General features: G+C 44.6%; 1 protein-coding gene across 4 annotated transcripts in view; it reads left to right on the top strand.

Annotated features, from left to right (window-relative positions):
• Nucleotides 1-25,807, top strand: part of Mapre2 (microtubule associated protein RP/EB family member 2) — a 143,255-nt gene that overhangs the window by 70,535 nt on the left and 46,913 nt on the right. For all 4 annotated transcript variants that reach the window (XM_055625440.1, XM_055625438.1, XM_055625439.1 and 1 more), the window contains one exon: nt 12,970-13,097. In XM_055625440.1, coding sequence (XP_055481415.1) covers nt 12,977-13,097 — 121 coding nt within the window. In that variant the 5' untranslated portion in view covers nt 12,970-12,976. The remainder of the gene's footprint in view (nt 1-12,969; nt 13,098-25,807) is intronic.

The raw sequence follows: 25,807 nt of genomic DNA, 5'->3' as shown, positions 1-25,807 counted from the left end.
TTTAAACTTTGTAGATGAGAGAGAAGCCAAGAGGAAGCTTTCTCACTCTAGGTTGGAGCTGAAACGTTAAGAGCATTCTATTCCCTGACTGGAAGTTTTCCTTTCTTTTGAGCCTACTTTGGAAAAAATTAAGAGAGGGTGGCCATAGGAAGTACTCGGGATGATAGTCTGTTACTCACTTTGGACTTAAGTTTGCTAGAATATCTTTAAATGTTAGCCTGCACTTTACCATCTCATTAATAGTTTGTTTTATTGGTACCTCATTTCCATTTCAAAATGTTCTCACGTGTTTAAAAATCATTTTTACCATAATGAAGGTACAGACATTTGGATAGGCACCAGCCTTTGAGAGTGAGATACCGGGGTTGTGTTTTTAAGGACACATTATTCTGAACACATACTCAAGATACCAATCTAGAGTCTTTTATTAGCTTTGAAAAAATTATAAGCGGTAATGTCCATTTTTACTAATCTACCACAGAAAGTAAATTGAAAGCCTTGCCTCCAAAATATGTAGTAACTAGAAATGTAAAATGTGGCAGTCCCGAAAATACTAGCGTGGCTTATGTGTTCCAGCTGCCAGGTGCTCTCGCCAGAAATCTTTCCCAGCAATAACCTAAGGGAATCTCATCCAAATCTCCACTGTTCAGCCTTTCCTCGTGGAAACATATGTCTAAAAAAATCACTGCTTCAAGTCCAGGATAAAGAACTGGGTTTAGTGCCTGCCTGGGCTACGGAAGGCGTTCAAGGCTGTCGTGGGCAATTGAGCTGAGCCCCAATCCCAAAATAAAATTAGAAGGCTGGGAATAAAGCTCAGAGGTGTAGAACACTTGCTGGCATGCTCCAGGCTCTGGCTTTGATCCCCTGTACAAAAATGAGGATTTGATACAATTACAAAACAGCTTTACTAGAGGCTACAACTGTCTCTTCTGCAGCTCTTTCTCTTCTCTCCCTCTTCTTGCCTGTCTGGCAGGGTGGGGGCAGGGGGGCATGGCTTGCATTGAGAGCCAGCTACCCTAGTATCTTTATCACCCCAGCTCCGGATCCCAGCTCTGCTGCTTGGTAGTTGTGACCTCACAGAACCCCTAACTTCCTGAATCAGGGCATAAAAGTATCTGTAGGGCACTGTTGGGAAGACAAAATCCGTGTTAATGATTTATTTTACTCTTAGAGTAGACCTGGGTAATTGCTAAATACTATCATCATCTCATCCAGTCCCCATGCTTCTCCATCAAAGAAAGGGAAGTCTCTCGTGGAGGCTTGCAGGTGGCCAAGTTTACCCAACCAGTTAGGTGGTCTGGATCTAGCTGTGGGTCTTGAATCTGCTGTCCTTGACTCCTGCCTTGGTCGGAGCCGTTCTGAATCTGCTGGTCAGCTGGGGAGTGTTTCATAGCTGGCATGAAGAGCACACATTACTCACGGTCACCGTTTTCTTTCTCTTCTTTCTTCCTTTCTTTCCTCCTCTTCCTCCTCCTCCTTCTTTACACAAAAGACAAAGTCCTTTGGTCCCATCACCCCTAATTTGGTCACTGCAAGCTTCCTCACACCACAGTTGCCTGCATGATGTGATTTTGGGCATCCCTCAGCTCTCCCTTTCCCACAAAACTCTCCCAAACACTCATTCATTTAGCATGGACTTTGTACATGCTAGATAGGTATAAATTGGCAGTAAATAGGACATGCAGTATAAGGTTTCTGCCATCATAGAGTTTGCACAGGAAGGCAGGAGTTGGTGACTGGGCAATAAACAGGCAGACTAATCACAGATTGTGTAATATCCAGGAGTCGAGAACAGAATGACGTTAAGAGTAACTAGAGAGGCCACTTCAGGGTGTGGGCAGGAAAGGCTTGCTGAGGAGTTGACACTGAGGCTGGACCTGAAGCATGAGGTGCAAGTAATAGCGCCAAGTTCTGGAAAGAGCTTCAATTAGTTCTCGTGGGCCTGCGCCTCTGCCATCCCTTAAGGATTAGCTCTGAGCCGCCATCCATCACTTGTTTCTCATTATGAGAAGGTTTAGAGGAGGCAGACTGAAATGCTGACACAGGAGAAACAGCAGCACCTGAGCCCATTCTGTCGCCGCACGCCCTTGTGCTTTGTCTTGTGCAGTTGATTTTTCAGTGTGGGTGAACAGCCGAGCATGACCACCCAGTGGTACCCAGTGTGCCCCTGTCCTGAAAGGTTAACCAGGGGCCGTGCTGGGTGGGGTCGACTTGGGCCATGACTTAAAATTACTTGGGATCCTGGGAGAGAGCGAAGGTCAGAGTGACAGGGAGCCAGGCCAAGCAAGGCTGGGAAAGTAAACAGAAGGCATATGGAGGAGGAGAGGTGGATGTAGAGGGAGCCAAGATGGGTGGGCGGGGCTGCTGGGCAAAAGTTGGTGCCCTGAGGAGACCAGCCAAGTCTTGTGGCATGGGAACAAGCCCTGGGTTATTGGGATTATTTTCAGAACATGGACAAAGCCACCCACTGCTTGGAACAGATGGATATTTAGGCAAATATAATCAGCTGCATTTCTGACCAAATGAAGAGACATGTGTCCACCGTGCGTGCGTGAATGTGTGCGCAGCGTAGGTGTGTGAGAGACCTTGGCTACTTTCTCACTATGTGAAATTAGCTTCCATTCATATCCCTGGACAAAAGGCCTTTTTAGAATTCTAAAACTTTTTTTTTCTTGGATAAGAGTCAAGTTTCTGATTCATTTTGGGGTCATAGATATCAACCTAATACTGAGTTAAAAATCAAGACAACAACAGTGTCTAGCTGTATTCGGCATCTGGAGGTTTCCTCTTTCTTGGTCAGTAACCAAACAGAGGACATGTTCAGGAGGCACATGATGAAAGCACCTGGTGAAGTTGCTGGTAGCAGCAAGCTACTAGAGGCAGAAGGTTCCTATCCAAGGCAAGCTTCGGGGCCTCAAGCTGCAGACAGTTTTAGAAATCTGTCCTTTTTAGTCATATTCTGTGTTAAAGGGGGCAGGGCTGGAGATATACTTCAGCAGGTAAAAGTGCTTGCCGCACAAACACAAAGATCCAAGTTCAAATCCCAAGCACCGATGTAAGAAGGGGATGGAGACAGGAGGATCACTGGGGCTTGCTGGCTACCAGGTGATCCATGAGAGACCCTGTCTCAAGGGAATAAAGAGGAAAGCAGGATGTCTCATGTCTTCCTCTGGCTTTCACATGCTTGTGGGCACATACACGTGTGCAAACAGTACACACGTGCACACACACACTAGCATAAAAAGTTATGATTAATTATCAAAGGGGTCAGGCAACCTCAAGTTATTTTTCTATTCGCTCTCTCCAGAAGTGTCGGTTCTTAGCAGGAGTCACATGTCAAGATGGCCAAGCTAAACAGAACTTCATGCTCACATTGATTGCATCAAGCGGTGATAACACAGCAGCCCTAGGAAAGCCTGGCATACAGCAGGCAACACAGCTCTCTTCTGAAACTCAGTTTCCTCTTAATGCTTGTCCTCACAACACCTTCCCACGAAAGCTCTTTCATAATTTCCACTGCTAGTTTGGAGCCACAGCTAGCTAATCTGAGGGGAAATGGTATATTTCTGTGTCTGTGGTCTAGTAACATGTGTGGTGCCCCGTACTTCCTTTCCATCCTTGTGTGAACTCAGCTCTGGGATCAGAGCTCTGCCTCCTCAGAAGCGTCCTATTCTTCTTCCCAAGGACTTTGGCTTACCTCAGCCATCTCATCTAATCACAGGACCATAACGCACTAGTAAAGTGCGTGAGTCTGCCCATAGCTGTGTAACTACTGCATGGAGACAGTACGATGGCTCTAATTTTCTTCCTTATCATACACCAGAAGATAAACAGAAACTTTAACACACCGTCCTCACCGAAGCGTCCCAGGTTTTGTAATCCTTCTTAGGGATGACTCTGTGTCTTGTCGAGGTTTTTCTTTCAGTGACCCTCTCTGGACCCCCTCTAACTAGTCCTGCTCTCTGCCTTGGGCAAATCCTTCCTCTCCTGCCCCCACATCCCGGTCATGAATGAATGAAGAGAAAGTGATAAATGAGTGAATTAATGAAGAGGGAGCACTGAATGATGAATGGAGCTTGGTCTAGAGATAACTCTTTCCTTGTTCCTCAGCCCTGCCCTCATTTGGAGAATGAATTATACACAGATGAAAAACAGGGAACCTTCTGGCTCGAGGCACCATTTACACCCTGCTCACTACAGAAACCCCCCATCAGTGAGGGATGCTCCGGAGGAGCTGGGACATGTGTACGTTGTCGTGGGGTTTCCCACCCACCTTCAGAGAAGCAGAATAGACTGTAGGGTATGAGACAGCATCTCACTTTGCGTCCGGAGTTGGCCTGAAACAGGCTATGTAGACCAGACTTTCCTAGAACTCACAGACCCAAATACCTCTGCCGCCGTCCAAGTGTAGAGCTTAAAGGCGTGTGCCACCACGCCCAGCTGACTAAGTACCTTAATCTATGTGCACTGTTTTTCCTTTAAAATATTTATGATTATTCTAGAAACTACAACTGGTAAGCTTAGGGTCATTTATTATATCATCCACTTGATAAATATCTTTTAAACATATTTGTGGGTACCAAGAGTGTTTATAAAAGAGCTGCTTTTATTAGAATAACCCTAAAAAGATCTTTCAGAGTGAAGAGTCCTGTACAAGTGTGAAACACAGCCCTTCTCCTTACCTCGTCTGTGGAGTGCTCTAACTTTCACCAAAGCACTTTTCGATGTGGGATCAGACAGTGTAGGCTTTGATCTGGCCAGGTGTGGGTCCAGTGGTTCCTAGAGAAAAAGTGTGCTTAGGGACCACATGGGGATGTGTTTCTCTCCCCATCCCAAATGGGGACTTCAATAGGCTCTAGCACCTGGTCTCCTTAATTTACTGTCAGTGAAGCGCTGGTGTTTTTAAACTGTAGCCAAGCTTTCCTGACCATAGACATTTATAAGGCCTTTGCAAATCATTCTATGCAGAAACTCAAATATATACATTGCTCACATGAAATAAAAATCACATTTTTCCCCTTATATATCTTTTCCAGTCTGCTCTTTGTTTCATTTGTGTAAAATAGAGTGAAAATGTATTTTTCTTAGTCTCTTGGTGGTGGATTACTTCTCCTGGTGATGAGAGAATTGCTGAAAATAGAGATTATTTTGAGAGAAGAAAGATAGTCACAGCACAAATACTGTCAGCATAAAATACATGAATGGAATATATTGGAGTGGCTGGCCAACATTCCTGAACGTTTGACAGCAAAGCATGAAGATTCTAATTGAGTATCGTCTCCCTAAGGGTGTGGCCCAAGAAGGTAACTAAGGTCCTTCTTGCTTTTAACAAAAGATTTGTTTATTTCTACATGTATGTATGTGCCTGTGTGAGTTCGTGTGTACCACGGGCATGCAGGTGTCTTTGGAGGCCATCCCTGGAGCGGAGTTAGAGAAGGTTGGGAATCACATGCCTAACCAGTGAGACGTCTCCGCAGCCCCCATAATGACTTCTAAAGGTTTAGCTTCAACTCGGGTTTGAGGCAAACGTTAAGCTGAACAGGGCCTCCGCACAGAGCTGCAGGCGGGGTCCGCAGCACACAGAGGCCTGCTCTGCAGATGGCCTCATCTAAACTTGGGAAGACCGTGAACCCAGGCGTTAGTTGTTAAGAATCAAAATAGATTCCACATGCCTCACTCCTCAAATTTATTTCTTAAATCTGTCTTATGGAGACAGCCCCGAAGTGAAAGGTAGGGTCTTGGGAACACCTGGCCTATCATGAACCCCAATCTGGGGGAGCTGTGAGACAATAGGTTGTCTTTGATAGTGTAAAGGAGAAAATGGGGACTGGGTGGCTGTGGTCATTCATTTGGAGGGGCCGGGTAGGGCAAAGAGACAGAATGAATGACCTAAGAAATCATTTCAGTTAGCATACAGTGCTGACACAGACATTTTAGGTATTTGTCTAATTGTGAAGGACGCCTCCCCCGGAATAATTTATAAACCTTGCCAAATTGATTCTTGTAAGAACCTAGAGAGTATTTTGTAATGGATTTGGGGGCCCATGACTGGTAAGGTGGTAGAATTCATATTTTGATTTTTCTATGTTTGGGGCTTGCCAAGCCTTAATCCAAGCTAACTTTTCTCATTGACTCACAGAAAATTTCATTTGCTTTAGCAAGCAGAAATGCAGTGTCTAATATTATGTGGTTCAGTAATTGTTACAAAGCATAAGCTTGCTGTACCTTCATCCTGTCCCTCCACCAAATGTCAAATGCAGGAGAGGGACAAGTCAGCAGGACACTGGGCCCCCGGCCAGGCTGCCCTTACTCTGAAGTCACTGTCCACAGAGAGGCCAGACTTTGCTTTCTGCGGATAGGAAGGGATTGCCAAGGTTTGGTTTTGGTTTTGGTTTTTGAGACAGGGTTTTTCTGTGTGTCCCTGGCTGTCCTGGAACTTGCTTTATAGACCTGGCTGGCCTCAAACTCACAGAGTTCCACCTGCCTCTGCCTCCTAAGTGCTGGGATTAAAGTAATGTGGCACCATTCCCTGGCTGGGGTTTCCTGTCCCTGTGTCCCCAGGGCTGCTAGGATTACAAGGTATGCCGCAGCCTCTGGCTTTTTGTGTGGGTTTGGGATCTAGTTCTGGCCCCCGTGTTCTCACAGTAAGCACTGTGCATACCACCCAGGCCACCTCCCCAGCCTCCCTCATCTGCCTTTTATACTCTTGAATCTAACTAGGTCTTCAAGTCACAGTGTGGGCAGAGTGCTTTGACCCTTTGTAAGTTTGGCAGAGAGAGCTAATCCTTTCCCAGGGGCCACATGGCAGGCCCGTCTGATGGTTAGCTGACATTTCCATCAAAATGAAGATCCAAACTCCAGCATCAGCCCACTGCTGCCATTGGCTCTTTGTTCCGTGGCATCCAGTGTGTCCTCACTTCTCATAGTTTGATATTTATCTTGATAAAAATATCAGAGTTAGTCTGATTTAAAAATTGACATCTTAGGGCTAAAGAGATGGCTCGGCAGTTACGAGCACTTGGGCCCAGTTCAGTTTTCAGCGATGGTTCGCAGCCGTTCTTAACTCCAGCTCCGGGGGTTCTGGTACTCCCTTCTGACCTTCAAGGGCATCAGCATTACTCAGTGCTGTGTGTGGTGGCACACAGGCACCACACATACACACATAAAACAAAATGAATAAACCTAATAAAATTTAAAAACAAAGTAGGCATTTTTTTAATTTATTATAATTTCTATCTTTCTTGGAATGTTCATGTGTTTTGTGATAGTCCAAAATCAGGAAAGCTGGTCTAAAATTTGTGTCTCCTGGCGAACTGGCACAGGGACCCTGAATGTGGCACATGGCATTCTCGTTTGTAAGGGAGGACAGCGACTCGGGTCCTGCTTTCCTCCCAGGAGCAGCATGAAATGACTTACTTCTAAGATGATGTCAAACTTCCTCGTGCTAATCACACAACATTCCTGCTAGGCAGGTACTCTGACCTTTACATTTCAGTGGAGGTTAAGAAGCGAGAAATTATACTGAAACCTTTGAATTTCAGAATATATCTGTGGAAAGGGTAGTATCATTTTATTCTCATCTGAGGCTAATACGTAGAAAAGTATGAGAAATTTTTTGTTTTTAGTCATCTGGATAATTTTGGATTGAATATATTAAAATTGTGCTTATAGGAAAAAGTAGAAGGGACTGGGGAAAGAAAAGATGATGTCAGCATGGAAATAAAAATCACACACACACACACACACACACACACACACAGAAACATACTCGTAGACACACACAGTGGAATGGGGCACAGACACTATCTTGCTGGCCTTTCACAAGGACACTTCCCCACCAGGCAAAAGGCATGCCAGGCCAAAGATGTCAGGTCTAAAATCAGAAAGCTGGCAAGTATGGCTGGGCAGCTAACAAAAGACACCACAAAGTCAAGTGGACACAGAGCTGTCTTGCTGAAAAAGAGAGACGGCCCTGAGATTCCATCTCACCCTAGTCAGAACGCCTGCAGCAAGGGGATGATTGACAGCAAGCCTTAGCCAGGCCCTGAGGGCGTTGCTCACTAGGGTTAGAGTATCAGCTAGGACAGACATAGAAATTAGTGTGGAGGTTTCTCAAAGAATTAAAGCTGGACTTCAAACGACGCAGCTATACCACTCCATGACACATGCCCAAAGGATGCTACATCTATGGTGGAAATACTTGTCATCCATGTTTATTGCAGCTCTACTCATAGCAGCAAGAAAATATATATGAGTGAGCGCAGGATGTGAAACCAGACAGAGGACCATCAGGAGGGTGAATAAAAGTACTGAAGAAGACAGTGAAGGCAACAGAACACAAGACATGAAAATAGAGAGGAGGCCATTGTGGGTGAAAGGGCAACAGGAAGGGCAGGGAGTAAGGGAGAAGAGGTGGGTAGGAGAATCAACAAAAACAAGTTATGCTTAAAACACGATAATGAAATCTAATGCTTCGTATGGTAGTTAGCAAATAATGTTTTTCTGAAGTTTGGAAGAACCTAGATTACAAGAATGCTTCGGTCTGCATAGATAGCTCATAGATGTATATTGATCATGACACTGTTGAGTCAAATACCTATTAAAAATGTGTTGACTGAGTCAGCCATGGTATCTTTTAGGAAATGCTTAGTAAAGGCATGTACCTGCCTTTCCTTGGGTTGTCCTGCCTCATGCTCTGTCCAGTTAGCTAGTTTTCCCACAAGGCCCTCCCATCCCAGTGTTTCCAGGGACTGTAGGTATGTTGATGAAAGGCCTATTACAGTTGGAGTTCGAGGGTGGGACTGATAACTAATTAATGAGGGATCTAAAGCCCAGAGCTGGTGCTATTTCCATTATTTGTCCCTTTTCTTAATGAACTCTAGAAAAGCATATAGTGCCTTATTTGTGGCTGAAGGAATGCTTGAAATATGAAAGGTCAGTTGCTTTGGGGAGAATGTTATCATCGAAGACCTGGGGGGAAGTGTTCCAAGGCCAGGCTGTAGCAGACCACTCCTTTGTTTCTGTGGAGTTTTGTGTGTGTTTGTTTTTGTTTTAATCTCAGCTACTCATCCTATTTGGTATTTCTCTGTCTTCTGTAACTACAAATCATTTTTTTTTTTTTTTTTTTTTTTTACTCAGTGGAATATGTTTGTCAAACACAAATCTGTTTGTACCGTCCCTGTTTGGTTTGGTTTTTAAGCCGCTTGGAACAAAATTTCCATCTCCCTTGGGTTTTGGATGCCACCTAGCACTTGACACTTCACCTTCCATCTGTCTATTGCTGGGAAATGTAAAGGCTTTTTATTACCACATGAAAAAATCGTTAAGAAAGTTCATCGACTGCCAGAAGTTATGTATATAAAAATCACATCAAACAGTCCAAAACACTTTACATTTTGAATTATTTATCCTTACTAAGGTTTTATATAATTTATAAATGAGGTGGAAGGTGATCACATTGTAAAGTAAATGGTTGCACAGAGTAAAGAGAACAGTGAAAACTGTTGACTGAAAAACAAAAGCACGTTTAGTAGAAGTGTAGAAAGGTCATGTCCACTGTCCCAGTATCTGGGGTTCAATGCCGGCAAATTGTTTTCAGGTCTTCCAGGCAAAGGGAATTTAGAGCAGCAGTTCTAAGGCTGTGGTTCATGACCCCCTTTTTTTTGGGGGGGGCGGTGTCACATATCGATATCTTGCATATGAGATATTTACATTACAATTCATAACAGTAGCAAAATTACAGCTGTGACGTAGCAATGAGATTATTTTATGGCTGGGGATCAGTACAGTGCGAGGGAGCTGTGTGGAACCGTTGCAGCAGTAGGAAGGCTGAGAACCACTGCTTTAGAGGATGCGTGGGTGCTGTTTCCCTGTTTATAAACTCCTCATGTGATAGCTTGAAGCAGGAGGCAGATTCCCACTTTAAGGAAAGTAAATGACTCCGAGTCCAATTGTTTTAGTAAATATATAGACGTTTTGTATAGAGCTTATAAACTTTAGCTTTTGGCATTTCCTCTAGTCATGTTTAAAACATTTACTTATTCCATAGTACCAAATACTGTCTGTTACAGAAAGGGGTCGGGGCCCAGCCCCTGGAGAAATGACTGGGTTTAGGTCAGAAAGACATCTTGTCACACCAGAAAACAAGGAAGGACTTTATCAAAAGAACTGAAAAGCCAGCCCGAATAAACATGTACACACACACCTTATCAATCAAGATATAAACTGCAATGGGCTAAGGCATATGAAGGTTTCTAAAACTCCGTGACATCTTGGTTATACTTCACAAAATAAAAACAAAAGTCATGTGACCAGCGAATATGCAGGACACCCCCATTACCTGGAAAGTGCGGAGTAAAGAAGCCATCAGGACCTGCTCTGTTGTGTCTGCCATCTGACCCCAGGCTCCCTCAGAAGGGAGTCCTCTTGATGAGATCATTAGAGATGATAAGTTAAGAATGGCCTACAGACAATAACTTAGAAGTCACTAATGAACTGTTGACTCTAGGCAGATAGCCGGGTGTGTAACAACATGATAAAAGGAGGCAGACATATCTGATTTCTGCTGATTCACTGCATGACAGGCTCGTTCACCTCTCCCCAGATTAGGGCCTGAACCAGACCAAGCCTGTAGATGGAATCATAGGGTATAGGAAAGCGAAGGCCAAGGCAGCGTTAAACCACACCAGTGTGACTGACTGGACACAGCCAGGTATCTGGAAACTCTGCCAAAGAATGTATTTCTTTCAATAGCAGTTACAGTGTGGAGATGAAGACCAGCCTGCAGCTAATAAGAAAGGAACAGGCCCACTAAGGAAGTGTAATGTCTGCCCAGTACATAAATCTGCAGACTAAGAGAAAGACCAGCCATCGCAACACTTGCCACAGTAAGAAACGATGGTCATTTCAGTGTGGGAGTACTAGATATTTACTCTAAAACAACCCTGTGGGGCCAGAAATGAGATCAGCAGAAGGGAGTTAATGGGACTAGAAGTAAAACAAGCTCTTTTCAGGGCATGGTAGAGCATGCCTGTAATCCCAGTACTCAGGGAGGCAATGACAGGTGTCTCTCTGTGAGTTTGAGGCCAGCCTGGTCTACAAAGCAAGTCCAGGATAGCCAGGGCTACACTGAGAAACACTACCTCGGAAAAAACAAACAAGCAAAAAACAAGCTTGGTTGAGAATTAATTGTCACTGAATCCCAAAAGTAAACACAGCTGGTTTGTGGTTCTCTCTCTTTTCTCTTTTGCATATAATTGACTGTTGCAGAAATAAAAATTAATAAATGTTTGTCGTATATATGTATATAAACATTCTATGAAATTCATAGAATTGCAAAGTCTTTACCCCACGTGTAAATGTTACAAAGAATCCTTCACTATGACACAGCTGTGAGAAGGGGCAGCCTCTGAGACACTGGCATTTCAAGTCCTGTGAGACAAACCTACAAGATTGGCCGGGCTGGAGGGGTGGCCCAGTGGTTAGGAACACTGGCTGCCCTTACAGATGATACAGTTTAGTTTCTAGCACCCACAATGAACCTCCTGTAACTCCTGCTTCAGGGGAACCAGCATCCTCTTCTCTCCTCTATGGGCATTGCACATACACACACACACACACACACACACACACACACAATTAAAAATAAAATAAATCTTATTTTAAAAAGAAACAAGACTGTGTGGTACAGTATCATAGTGTTATATAAGCCTGGGAACTCAATGTCTAGCATAGACTTAAGGTCAAAAGTGAGGCTCTAAATTCTATTACAAATTAAGACTCTCAGAGCCCGAAGAGCTTCAGAGTCTAGACAGGAGGATGAGCGGTGGCACCGCAGGAGAAATATGTGAAATGTGGCCCAGATGGGCAGATACCAGGAACTAAGGGAGAAAGGGCAGCCGATGGCTTCGGCCGAGTCCCAGCATAGCTGTGAAACCTTCCTGCTCCAAACCCCTTTCCACCTGGGAAGTTTTTACCTGAGCTGGGCTCAGGTAAGTCAAATAGGTACACAAATCAAACATTTATGACAGTAAATCATAAAAAACAAAAACAGAACAATAACCACAGCCACAACAAAAATCCCTTCAAGACAGTCCTTTGATAAACATGTGATTTTACCATGAAGCTGGGCACAATGACTCGTACCTGTGATCTTAACAATGGGAAACAAAGGCAGTTCAATGCAAGTTCCAGGGAACCAGAGATGGATAACAAGTTGGGCGTGATGGCGTACGCCTTTAATCCCAGCCCTGGGGAGGCAGAGACAGGTAGGTCTCTTGTGGTTTTGAGCCTGGTCTACATATTGAATTCCAGGACAGTGAGGGCTCCACAGAGAAACCCTGTCTCAAAATAAAATAGAAAGGATATTTACATACTAATGAGATGGATGTGCCAGTTTAAGCACAAAGATACATTGTTCCGATACTTACGTGCTGAGGACCAACAGCAGGAAAATATTAAAAGCCTTGTTTTCCGTAATTAAGCCATCATGTTTCTGTAAGGGCGGAAAGCTTTGGATGTATGTCTAAAATAGCTGCGCTTAACAAAACTCAGTAGTCTCTACATCTGAGCCAGGGTGTTTGGGGCGGTTATCCTGGCGAGGTGTCACGAATACGGTGGGAAGGCAGTGTGGTATGCATTCAGAGAGAAGGCTGCAGTGAAGACTCCTGACGAAACATGGTCAGGCAGTGCCAGGAACACTTTGGATCCATTACACATCCGATTATGAACTAATTGTTAGCTGTCGCGCGATCAGAAACATTTGCTGTTGCCAGATTTTTCTCCACCCCCCACCCCACCCCACCCCCGTGCCATTCCAACACCTGCATGGGGTCAGGACCCACGTCGAAGAAGGTTTCTTGTAGAGCCCCAGAAATGGTGTCCTCCTTGATTCCGTGTCTTCTGTAGTTCTAAGTTAATCTTTTTTTTTTCCTTGTGGGTAAAGTTTTATTTTTGTCTGTTTTATCCTAGTTGGGGAATGGCGGTCAATGTGTATTCTACCTCGATAACCCAGGAGACTATGAGCAGGCATGACATTATTGCATGGGTTAACGACATCGTGTCCCTAAACTACACAAAAGTGGAGCAGCTCTGTTCAGGTAAGAGACGGTCTTTTTAGTGTTTACCCAATGTGTTTACTGGCAATTGAGTGTGATTTTTATGAACCACACACGACATATTTGGGGTAAGATGAAAACACACACACACACACACACACACACACACATATATATATATATATATATATAAAATAATGTAAACGTATAACTACATAATTAAAAGGGGAAACTTGGCTGGAAGTGAAGAACATATGGGGGAAATGTCTCAGAACATCTAGGAGCGCACAGGCATCCAGATGGGTGTGTGAACTGGCTTCTGGCTTGCTGTCGGCCACACCCCTCTTTAATGCTGCCTCCTAGCCTCTTGTCACCCTATTGTCACCATGTGTATGCCTTCAAACACAGCAGAGCTTGGCCTGGGGGTGCAGGGCCCTAATCTCTATGTGTAGTTACATCCTGTTTGGTTTAATCTGCCTCACATACTGTCAGCCCTGGGAAGGCTTCCTCAGGGTCTGTGGTTTTCTCCAAACCCTGCCCAGGCATCCAGGATGACGCCTGTCATGCATTTGACTCCTGACCCCAGGAGGTACCAGGAGTGCTTAAGAACAGGCCTGTAATTTTCTTTTTGTCTAATGCCTAATGCACCACTGTACCTGATGCTGAGTGGTTCAGTAGGAAATGCAAATTGGGTTCAACTGGTTTGGAAAATGATGCAATTTCAAAAACAAAGTTAATCGCCTTGAAGTTTGACTGTAAGCTGATGTAGTCTCCTTTGCAAAGTAAATATTTTCTTGTAAACTGATAGATAAAGAGATTTCTTCTCTGCCTGTGGCCCTAACTTGAACATGGTGGTAGGAAAGAAAGCGTGTTACTGAAACGTGTTTGTACGAAGGCCTTTAGACATGGAGGAGATCTGGGTTTTACCTGACATGCTGGTATTGGACTGTGAACTCCTGTTCCCAGCAAGTCACATACAAAAAAAGATTCCATGTATAAGTCAGAATTTGCAAAGTTCCCAGTAGTAGATTAATGTCTCTTTTCTGTTTTGAGATACATTTCTGACTAGAAAACACATGTGACTCCATGTTGTGGAAAGATAGGCATTCCCTGGTACTCTCAGTAGACACTAGACCAGAGCGTGCCTAACCTCCTAGGAGCTACTGAAAAGGCAGAGCTGCCGCACCCTTGGCTGTCTCAGTTAGTACCTCTGGGCCTGGAGCCTAGGCGTCTGCTCTCCATACACCAACCTGGGAGGACTTGCCAGCAGCCTGAAGCCTGCACTGCACTTCTGAGAAACCTCAAACCACTGAAGTTGAAGTTCAGGTATCCTAAATCTGTCTGGCACCGTTTCCACATTCTTAGTTTAATTTTTGTTCTCAACAGTGCCTTTGGCAGGAAGAAGCGGCCTTTCTATTTATTTACTTAGGAACTCACTTCTCTGTTCTCATTCTAGAAGACTTTGAAGGCGGGTCAGATAGTGCCGCTCGATAAAAACAAATCCAGATACCGTTGGCCTAAGTGATCTGTCCTTATCATGCTTAGTAATGCTCCAAGTCAGGGAGTGTAATGTGTCCTGGGTGTTTCTATTAGTTGCATCTAGCCTGCCAGGTGGCGGTTAGCAGTGCGCTCTGGGGAGACACACACAGGGCACCTGCACATGTCTGCTGACTGTACTTACAGCACAGCGCACCCAACCCCTGTAAACGCCACACTTCCGGTTCCCTGTTTGTCTTTTCCCCCTGTGACGTCACGCTCTCCTCTTTTCACTGCCAGCTAACAGGTCTCCCCCAAAGCCAATGTCAAAGAAAACATCAGCTAGACTATATGAAATTCTAGCTGCAAAATTCATTGAGGTATATATAGACTTTGAGACTGGTTACGTGTGTGTTTAATTTAGAAGCTCTTTACAATAAAGTTTTAATAATTTTCTTTTAAAATATAAGGCAAAGTGGAAAAAAACGAACATCAGCTTTTCTTCAGTTTGCAAAAAACTGATATGCAACTATGGTGTTGTATTTGCTTCCGAACTTTCTGCCTTTATCTGACACATCTTTCTTCCCCGTAAACATCTTTAAGTACTCTCTAAAGTTCAAGTAATGGGCTGTTTGGACATAGATCAGTGGAAGAACACTTCTCTCATGTGTACAAGGCTCCCAGCACCATTAAAAAGCAAATAATTAAGTAGATCACATGGAGATACCTTGTAATATCTTGCAAAATAATGAAAACGACTCAGTTTTATTTCTTGTTATTTTATCCCAAGGATGAAATTTTATGACCATTTTCTTCAAACATTAAATTTGGGTCATGGGCCTGAATGCACATTTGGATTACATTCATTTCTTGCAAAAGCAATCTGTTTCAAGGAAAGGAGAGCGCTGTATGCATTGTGTACTGCAGGTCACCTGAATGCACTTTGAAATCTACTCGTGTTGACTTCCCCTTGTGGAATGGAGGTTGGGCCACTTGCACCATCACACTGGTCCAGCTTAGAATGTTTTCTGTTTTCATTCAGCTGCTTTGTAAAATTTATAGGGCTTTTAAGGGGGAGGGGTCCGGGGACGGTGTCCTATTTTTGTTCAAACCAGTTTAGTAGATGTTTCCCAAGTTAATGAAGAGTGGGGAATGGTCACTATGGTGCTCAAAATTCCTGAAAGCAGCCTTCTCCACTTAAGACACCTTATTGAAGGTGACAGAAAGGAAGTAGACTGTGTGGAAAGGAGGAGGGAAAGGATTGAGCAGGAAGATTGCATCTCCTTCCCACCCTTGCCCCTGCCCGGCTACCCTGTGCCTCCTTTCTGTACCTTCCATTTTGCTATGCCTGGATCTCTTCTTCTAGGCTGGGTGTAACTGCGAAGCCAGCTTTCCCAGCTAGCCTTTTTCTACAGTCTGCATCTTCCCCCTCTCCCTCCCACTCCATCCCAGGACAGGAAGCGCTGACAGCAGATACCAGCAGGTGCTGCGCACGGACTCACGGGACCACTGCCAGGACTCAGCCCCATACTGGCAACTGTGGCTGGTGGAAGGCTCAGATATTTTCCTGAGCATCCGCGTATTTAAATAAAATGTCATTTAAATGAAAGCATTTTAAAAAATTTTAAATATTTGTCTTGATTGGCTTTTTTTTTTTTTTTTTTTAAGGTAGAGAAATGATCAGGGTTTCATTCACATTCGATATGTGTTTCCCCAGATTTGTTCAAGCTTTGTGTTGGATCAAGTTTCTGGTATTTTCTAATTCCGGGGAAGCTTCTGAATTTGGCTGTGGAAATTGTAGCTACATTTACTGCTTTCAGTTCATGAACGGTGGAAGGGAATGCGATTTGGAGAATGAACTGGGTTTTGTGCAGGTGTGGCCATCAGGCGTGCTGGGAAGCTGAGGAGAGGCAGGCTCTCTGTGCTTTTATCCCAATGACAGTCATTCCTGCCCATGGTTTATTGTGACCATTTTCGGCTGCAGATCTGTGCTTGTTAAATAGGTTGGTTCCAGCCCAGCGCTACGTCCCCTGTGCCTTCTCTCATGTCTCCACAGAGAAGGCAGGTTAGGGATGAAATCGGCTCAGAGGCTAAATTTAGCTGATCTTACTGACTCCCTCTCATTGGAACCAAGTAAGGATAGCCCGTCAGTGTCCGCAGGCCCAGGACTGCACTTAGCTTTATACAATCACACAAACAGTCTGTAAGAGACTGACCCATTTCAGAATGGCATATGCCGTTATGTCCTGGCATACTGATGGAGTATCATGCTGAGGGACTTTGTGTAGAGATTTTGTGTAGACTAGGTAAATTTTTGTTCTCCTTAATTTTATTTGACCGGCTAATTTCAAAATTTATTTATTTGGTTTCAACATACCAAATAGTCAGAGAAGAGGGGCCAGCGAGTAAGATGGGCCATGTTCAAGTTTCGTCCAACAGGAGGGCGAATTGCTGCACTGGGTAACATAGTCAAATCTCCACCAATTCACTGGCCAAATACAGCTTGGTTTTTTGAGGAGGAAATATAGAATACAGCAGGGTTTCCCCCTCCCTTATAATTTTGTATATTTCCATTTTCTAGATACTTTGTTATTGAAGATAAACATAAATTGGTGGGATTTAAGGGTGTTTAGGGTTTGGTTTGCTTTGCTTTGGCAATTTGCCCTGGAGTTTGTGTGTGTGTGCCTTTGTAATGCCAAATACCAGTGGAATGTACATTCACCTTAACTTACCAAGCTACTTCCAGGAATTTCTGATTTTTCTCACATGTGGATGTTTGATCCTGAAAACAGTCGCTGCATCGCCACCCATCTCTCTGCTGTGCTTGTCATTCTGACCGGAGTGTAGCTTGATTCAGCAAACACATTTTGAGCCCCTACATAAATAGGGCAAGGTTACTATCCTTGAAGCCCTGGAATGGGATCTGTGCAGCCCACCACTGAGAGGAGACCACAGTGGTAAGTGCCACGGAAGAGAGATGAAAATGTGTAAAGGATCACATTAAGTAAAGCTAGGTGGGGACACAGAGAGTCAGCCGAAAAGACACGAAGGTTCTTGGGTGTGGCAGGGTGCTCCTGAGTGACAGCATGGCGGCTGTTCACAAGACACCCCAGAAAGGCTGTTTTCCTTCTAGAGTCAGGTGGGGTGACCAGTAGCCCATGTAGGATGCTGAGCTTCTTCAGTGGACAGCCTTCCCAAACCAACGTAGCCTGTGCCCCAGGCTTCAGGAAGTACGGGGGTGTACAAACATTGATTTGAAGCCACTGTGTATGTATGAGATCTCTCAGGGAAGTGGCCGACTTCTTTTGGAGGAGCAAAACAAGCCTGTCTAAGTTGCAGAAAACTGGGTGGGTATCACGTGACCATTGGCTTTGACATCTAGCCCTTTATCCCATTTTCAGCTTCTGCTGGTGTTCCTTCAGTGTGGTGGTAAGCACCATTAATGAAGACAAATTAAAAACAAACAGCTAAGAGAAAATAGATGACCTGAAATGTATAATGTATATGTATTTTATTGAAGTGTGTGTGTGTGTGTGTGTGTGTGTGTGTGCTGTACATATATATTTAGGGAAAAGTCAAAGGACACACATTTAAGTTAAACTTAAAAATATCACATAGCTAACAGGAAAAAAGAAAACTTGATGACATATTATTAGAAACTTAAACTAATAATTGTGAATTCTTACTAAGAGCACACAAGTAATTTGAGGAATTTATACAAAGCCGTGTCCTTAGCTATGCCCTGTATTTTGATCTCATTATTTCCCGTTACATGTGGTAGATGTGCAATCTTCAGAATTCTGGTTGACTGTCTTACAGATTCGTAACTGTCCTGTATCCATGCTGGGTTCCACCTGGCCTTTGCCCCCAACCGGTATGAGTGTGCTTAGAGGAGAGGGATGTCCTCATCGTCTGGAGCCATGGGAGCCTGGCATAAACTCCATTGACTCTTGGACCTGTGGCTTTGACTCCAGGGCACAGGCAGCCTCTTAAGGGGTACGGAAAGCCTTGAAGTTCCTGTGGGTTTTAGGACTTGTTGAGTACATAGCTGGGGCAGCCCTTAGAGCCCCTCCCCTGTGCTTGGTCTCTGCTGTGTAATCTGCTTACTTTTATTTGGTTGTGTGACTGTCCCCCTGTTTTGCTTAGGCCAGCCTCAACAACCTTTCAGTCCTCAGGCCTTATCTTCCCAAGTGTGTCCCCGGTGATCTAGTGGTTAGGATTTAGTAATCTCCCAGATACTCAGTTATAGTCGTATAACACCACATGTGGCCTGAAATACTGTGTCTTGTTTTGTTTTGACTTTTGGTTTGGCTTTTGGCTTTTTTATGGTTGGTTGGTTGGTTGGTTGGTTGGTTGGTTGGTTGGTTGGTTGGTTGGGATTCATTGTTGTGATTGTTGTGGTGGTGGTGTTTTGCTGAGACAAAATCTCACTCAATATGCCAGGATGGCCTTGAACTTTGAATCCTCCCGCCTCTGCCTCCTACTTGACGAAATTATAGGTGTGAGTCACCAAGCTTGGCTTACAGTGCTTGCCTCTGAAGCATATGAAGAAATTACCTATTTTGAAATCACCAGGGTCTATAAAAGTCAGTATCTTTACAAGAAAAAAAGTATGTTCCAACATACTGAAAGTTATTTTGAATTGTTTTTCTCATAATGTCTGTTATATGACATGATGGATATGTTCCTTACAAGACAATATTTTGAATTTGTGTTTCCATTTTTTTTCTTTCAATTTAAAACCTCTGAAGACTTAGAGGAAGAATGCAAATTTTTGAGGAGACTTCAGACAGTCCCTTCTTACAAATGAGTTTACTAGGATGTGAACACCCGTGTGTTTTTCTAAGACCTAAGAACTAGGGACACCTCAGATGTTTCCCAGGAGATGGAGCAGGGCGTCTTAGGAATGCATGCATACCCATTGTGTGTGTAGTGGGAGCCACAGGTCTCATTCTGTCCTTTGGATCTAGAACTCATTTTCATGTTTCATGTCTGAAATAGCTCAACTCAAGCCCATTCATTTTTAGAGCTCTGCATATTTTAACCAGGCTGATGACATAGGCTTTCATACTCAGGAGCAGACTGTTGTCATGTCCTTAACTTCTGTCTTTTTCTCCTAACTGCTTTTGGTGCATTGTGTAGTGGCGCCATTTCTCTCCATTCTTATCCACACTGAAAGGACTGGGAGCAAGAGCATTTTATTCCTATTTTATATGCAAGGGTAAGAGCTCAAAGAAGCCGCATGTTCTCACTTGATCTCCCTGTGCACTTCCCGCTGCACTTACAGCCCGTGCACGTATATGCGTCCATGTGAGGATGTCCCAAGTCCGTTTACCATGAGTCCTCTACACATCTCCCCACGAACACAGGGAAAAGAAGTCCATACCCTCCAGCTTTGAGTCCTAGTCAAAGAAATGATACACACTCTATAAAAATGCCCCGATAACCAGACCGTGTGTCCCACTGCGCCGTCGTCATCATCAAGAACTGTCAAAAAGGAAATGAAAAATAATAGCAATAAAGAAAAGGAAGCATATTGCCTAAAGGAGGGATGCCTGGCCCAGTGCTGCTGTTCTCCTTGACTTTGGCTTCCCTTGACCTCTGCTGCTCTATTTCTTCCCCCGGGTCAAAAATGACTCTCACCTTTCCTGCCTACCGCAGATATCCTTTCAGGTCTCTTAGAGCTGTTCTAGTCCAGAGGAAGAACAACTGGAGCAGTGCCCTCTCAGATCATACATGCACATCTGTTCATGAACTGTCACTGGAACCCCAACATGTGGTCCTTTTCCTCAGGTTGACCTCACTTGAGCAAGTTATCCCTAAGGGGACATCACATCCTCATTTCAACCATTTTATGTCACTGAGGAAAACAGAATATCCAAAATAATTTTCTTGCAAGCTTTAACCCTGCACACACACATACACATACATAGGCATACACTATGCATTCATACACATCCATGTGCGCATACATGCATAGTCATATACACACACATTCATATATATGTATACACTGCATTTACGTGCATACGCGTGTGCACACCTGCATAGACACACATACACGAACACATTGCATTCGCACAAAGGCATACATCTACATATCCATGTGCACACACGTGCATTCACACACAGTCACACATACAAAGCAAGCACTTATTCACTGGGGCATGCCTGGTTTCTTAGGTTTGATCCATCCTGGTGCACCCGTATTGAGGCGCTGCCCTGACACTCCTTCAACACATCCCTGGTCCCTTCTTGAGCATGAAAAGTTGATGTGTTCTTAGTTGCTTATAAAAGAACCTGTTGTTTCAGCATTTTAAGAGAGCTACCCCCTTGCCATCCATCTTTACCATTTAATTTCTAAACGTTTACTAGTTCCACTCAGACCCTAAACCATTTCTACATAGAGATTCAAGAGATGCCAGCCATTGCTAACAGGGTAAAACAGGGAATCAGACATCCTCCCCAGCTGTGTTAATCAGCTTCCCATCACTGTAACAGAATACCCAAGATAATCAACGTATTTTTAGAAAAGATTTATTCTAGCTTACGGTTTTGATGATTCCAGTGTATAATTGATTGGGTCATTTCTGTGAGCCTGGGGTGAGGTAACATATCATGGACAAAGTATATGAAGAAGCAGTTACATCCAGCTCATTGGCCAGGAAGCAAAAGAGAGGAGGTGAAGAGGCCTGTCAAACTTATGCTCCTGGTGACCAAAGGACCTCCCACAAGGACCCGCTTCCCGACCCGCTTCCCACGGTTCTGTTACCTCCCCGTAGCACTGGCCTAGAGACTGACCCTTAATGTGTGTCTTTCAGGGGCAGTCAAGATCCACATGAGAGCATCAGTCTTAAAGACTGTTCATCTGCCAACCAGGCACAATAACTAGACTGACGTCAGTCTGCCATTGGGCTCCCTTAGCCTGTCCCGTGAGAGGCCTATAGTAGAAAGGTGACATTGGACTGAGCTTCGAAGAATGTGTCTGAGTGTTACACAGAGGCCTTTAGGTTAGAAAGCTGGAGGTAGGGAGCAGGCGTGCTGTTTTACTTGCTAACTCTGCAGGTAAGATGTGGCATTATGTATCAGGACTTGAGGGAACATGCATGGTAGTGCTTCAGGTAGTGAGTAAGCACTGTGCATTCAAGGAAAAGAAAGATCTGTCTTCACCTTGTTTGAGTCCTTCACCGAGTGGCCATGAGCACTTGGTGGATGGCTGGTAGCTATTATGAAGAGTTGAAGTGTTCAGATGAGTCAAGCTGAGAAAAGGAAGGTGGTGGCTTTGAGTAAAGGTACCGTTCGGTGTTCTGAGGTTCTACACACTCTTATTTACTCCTGCAGTCAGCAAAGGTTGACTGAGTACTCATAGCATGGCCAGCATCTGAGGACCCAGCAAAAGCAACACAGGTCACAACCAGCTGGGACCTGTCCCTTTGCTCGCGTTCTCTCAGTCACTTCTATCCAGGGAGAACAAGGCCCCTGGCCAGCACGTGGAGCCTGGCCTTTTTTACTGTCTCACAGTTCCCAGCACGGAAGAGCAGGGCACACCCAGTGACATCTGAAGTGCCAGTTGGCCTTCAGCTTCTGCTCATTGTAATGATCAACTCAGGCACTTCCACATCTTACTGTTCTTACTCACAATAATGCATTTCTCATAATTTTCTATGAGCTGTATTTTTAGTTTATAGTTCTTCGTAAGTGTCATAAGGAAAAGAAGAGACGTGTTAGATGCCGCAGCAAAATGTTTGGGCATTTTAGAATTGCATGCCCGGGAACAGAATAATTGACTTGCCTAAAACAACCATCATTCCACTGGCTGAGGTTTCCTTCCACCCTGAAACTATTATGTAAATGTTGCAGACAGCATGTCACCTCTCTCTGTGGCCTCCTTTCCAGAAGTGTGGTTCTTCCTTGGGTTTTAACACGGTGCTGTGACCGTGAGAAGCATATAGGCATGACATCAGCCCCAGCATAGTTTCCTGGAGTTTCTCTTCAGTCACGTCAGGAGGATGGGCCTCTACTTCTCTGACATTTTGTGGCAATTCATGGAAGAACCTTAGAAAAATAAAGGAGCCAAGTTTTAGAGAAAGTACACATGTCAACTTTAAATATAATATTAGAATCCACAATTGAAAAAGAAAAACCAGAAGTAATTTCCTGCCTCTTCCCCACCCCATCTCCCTCTTTAACTCTTCTATGGTTTATGCTTTGGTCATCCGACTAAATCCCTAAAGTAAATACTGTGAGGTCTTCATGCCAGCTTGAATTCCTGCTAATACTGGAATTGTGCTTAGATAACAGAGTGTCCTGGGACGAACCTGGGAAATGTCAATAAGTCAGCTCATTGTGTACCATCATTCTGCTATGTAGTGCAGCGTGCACAGAGGCTCTGTGGTGGCTGCCCCTGGGTTTTCTGTGGCTGCTGATAACCTTCTTCCTCACCAGGCTGGGTCTGCTGAACTCTCTCTAGCGTTTGGCCTCCTCTTCGGGAGCCGTGGGGAAAGGCCACATCCCTCTGCAGGAAGTGGCTGTTAAGGACACTGTTGATGTGTGTGACAGCTAGTGAGCTTGACTGCGAGGAATGACAAGACAGAGGAGCCCTGACCCGAGAGCAAAGAGCAAACAGTTTCCATCTGAAATGGGATGACAAGGCGCCAAGCCCCAGGGACAGGAACCTCTGTCACCAAAAGAGCCACTTGCAGAGGTGCGCTTTGCAAAATTGAACTGCAGGCGAGGGCTGCTTCGTTCCCACTACTCCAGCGTGGGCATGCTCAGAGTCCAGGGGAGTACCACACCGGCCTTCACCTTGTCCCTGGAATGATGCTGACAGTTTCAGGAGAAATTCTCTTACTCTTAATTTAATGTGCTCTAAAATATACATACATTCTGAAGGTCCAAGCTAAAGTGCTATACACCCATCTCCAAGGGCAAACAGAGCCAGGAATCAGTGCCCGTTCCCTGCAGCCTTTCATATTAACTCAAGCTGACACTGTGTGGCATTTGAAGGCTGCTGCTTACCTGCCTGCAGCTGACACTTGTCCACGTACGCCCTTCACTCTGTGCCATGTTCACAAACTGTGACGTGTTCCCTACTTCTCCATTCGGCGTGTTCTTTGAAGGCTCCTACATGCACACACACACACACCCTTCGCTTCCTGACCGCCTTCAGCAAAGATCTCTGAGGCCTGGGAAATGATGCTGCAGGTTTGAAGTGACCCTATCTGTGGAATGGTGGCGAGTTTCGCTCTAGACTTCAGACTCACTCAGTACATCTGTGTCACTGCATTTCTTTTGTGCCTGTAGTTGCTTTGTGGTTTTGATGGTTTTTCTGTTATATTTTCTCTATTTTCCTGAATTATGCAATTTCAGTATTTTTCTCGTCTTTCAAAACTCAGTTCCTTGGCCCTTAAAATGAGATCATTTTCCTTGGAAAGAATGTTTTAGGGGGCTCACTATATAACTCGGGCTGTCCTGAAACTCACTCTGTAGACCACTCTTGAACTCACAGAAATCTACCTGCCTCTGCCTCCCAAGTGCTGGGACTAAAGGTGGTTCTGCCACCATACGCAGCAATTGACTGGTTTTTCACTCACCAGTAAGCAAAGGGGCATCCTCACGTGACCCCTTTTGTTTAGAGGTGACCTGTCATCACAAAAGTTTAGATATAGACACTCAGGTTTTTCCAGATTCTTGCCTCTAAGTCAAGCTTATGCTCATTTCAGCCTGACTTAAATAGTCTAAAAGCAACAAACAAAAGTAGGCAAATAGACAGAACAGAAGCTGTGAAATTATAGAGGCAATACTAGAAGCAACTTTCCTAGTGTATGTGGGATACAGTATATCTGGTACCAAAGCTTTCTCTACCCTTCCTATGACTCCAATAAGAAATCTCTTCCTGATAGGTTTCATAAATACCTTCCTAACTTGTTTTTTGATTTGTGATGAAGATATGTTTTAAGTCCCCCTTCTCCCTCTGCCTGGAATGCTAAGTTCTAACTTTAGCTGTGGTCTCAGACTCGTACCTCTGCCTCCAGTTTTGGCGCTGAGCTCTGTGGAAAGCCAGTGACATTTTGTTCTGGACTCCGGCATGGAAGCCAAGTGTCCCTGCGTGAGGCAGGATATGTTTAGTAAAATTCGATGAGCGTGAAGCCTGAACGGAAATTGCATGTTGGAAACTGGGTGTGAAACTGAGTACCCAGGACCGGCTCTTTCCTTAGCAGGTAAAAATTCTGCTAATGCTTCAGACCAACAGGCTTACTCCTCAGCTGCTGTGGCCTTGTCCCTTCAACTGTCAGAATCTTTTTTCTGTGTCATTAGACAGGTTTGAAGCTCCATTTTTCCTGAAAACATTGAGACACAAGTTTAAATCCAGTGAGGTAATAAGGTGGTTGGAAAAACAACTACATACTGGCAAGTGACAGCAGCACCAAGGTTAGGGTCCCTGATAGGAAGGCTCTAGCTTTCAATACACAATTTTAATGGTGAATTTCCACAAAAACTGGTTTTCCAAGCAATACTTAAGCAGCAGCCTTAATTGTAACATCCTTATTGTATGTCTCCGGCTCTTGTGCACTCTCTGTGTTTCTCTAGAGTTTGTCTTTTAATAAAAATACCCGTCCTACATCTCAGCCAGGGACTGTTTGGAGTTTGGTTTCTACTGCCCTGACATTTCCATAGGGAAGACAGAGGGAGCGTTCCGTCCTCCATGGCACAGGCAGTACTTTTCTCCACCCAGAACTCACTGGTTGTCACATGTCATCAGAGTCTCTTCAGCCAGGCAGTGGTGCTCTACAGGTCTCTCTTTGTTGGGAAAGAATGGGTGGGCATGTCTGTGTGGAAGCGTGCACACGTACCCAGGGATGCACATTCCTGCGTGTGTACGTGTGCGGCGGCGGATGGCTTCCTCTTTTTGTTCCTGATGATATGTTTTACAGGCAGGGTCCCTTATTGAACCTGGAACTCACTGATTGGCTATGCTGGCTGGCCAGTGAGCGCCATCCACTTTCCCGGTGTCTCACTGGCACTGAAACTCACCAACTCAGGTAGGCCGACTAGCCAGTGAGTCCCAGGGATCCGCCTGTCATTGCCTTTCCAGCACTGGGGTTATAATCTCATGTCACTGTTCTATGGTTTCTACCTGGGTTCCAGGGATTAAACTCTGGTCCTTGTGGTTGGCACTTTGATGACTGAGCTGTCTCCCCATCCTCACAATTGAACTCTTCAACCATGGTGTGTGTGTGTGTGTGTGTGTGTGTGTGTGTGTGTGTGTGTGTGTG

This window comes from Psammomys obesus, unplaced genomic scaffold (genome assembly GCF_907164565.1).
Source record: "Psammomys obesus unplaced genomic scaffold, mPsaObe1.curated_primary_1811, whole genome shotgun sequence".
In the NCBI taxonomy this organism is placed as follows: domain Eukaryota; kingdom Metazoa; phylum Chordata; class Mammalia; order Rodentia; family Muridae; genus Psammomys; species Psammomys obesus.
This window is presented reverse-complemented; position numbering and strand designations above follow the sequence as displayed.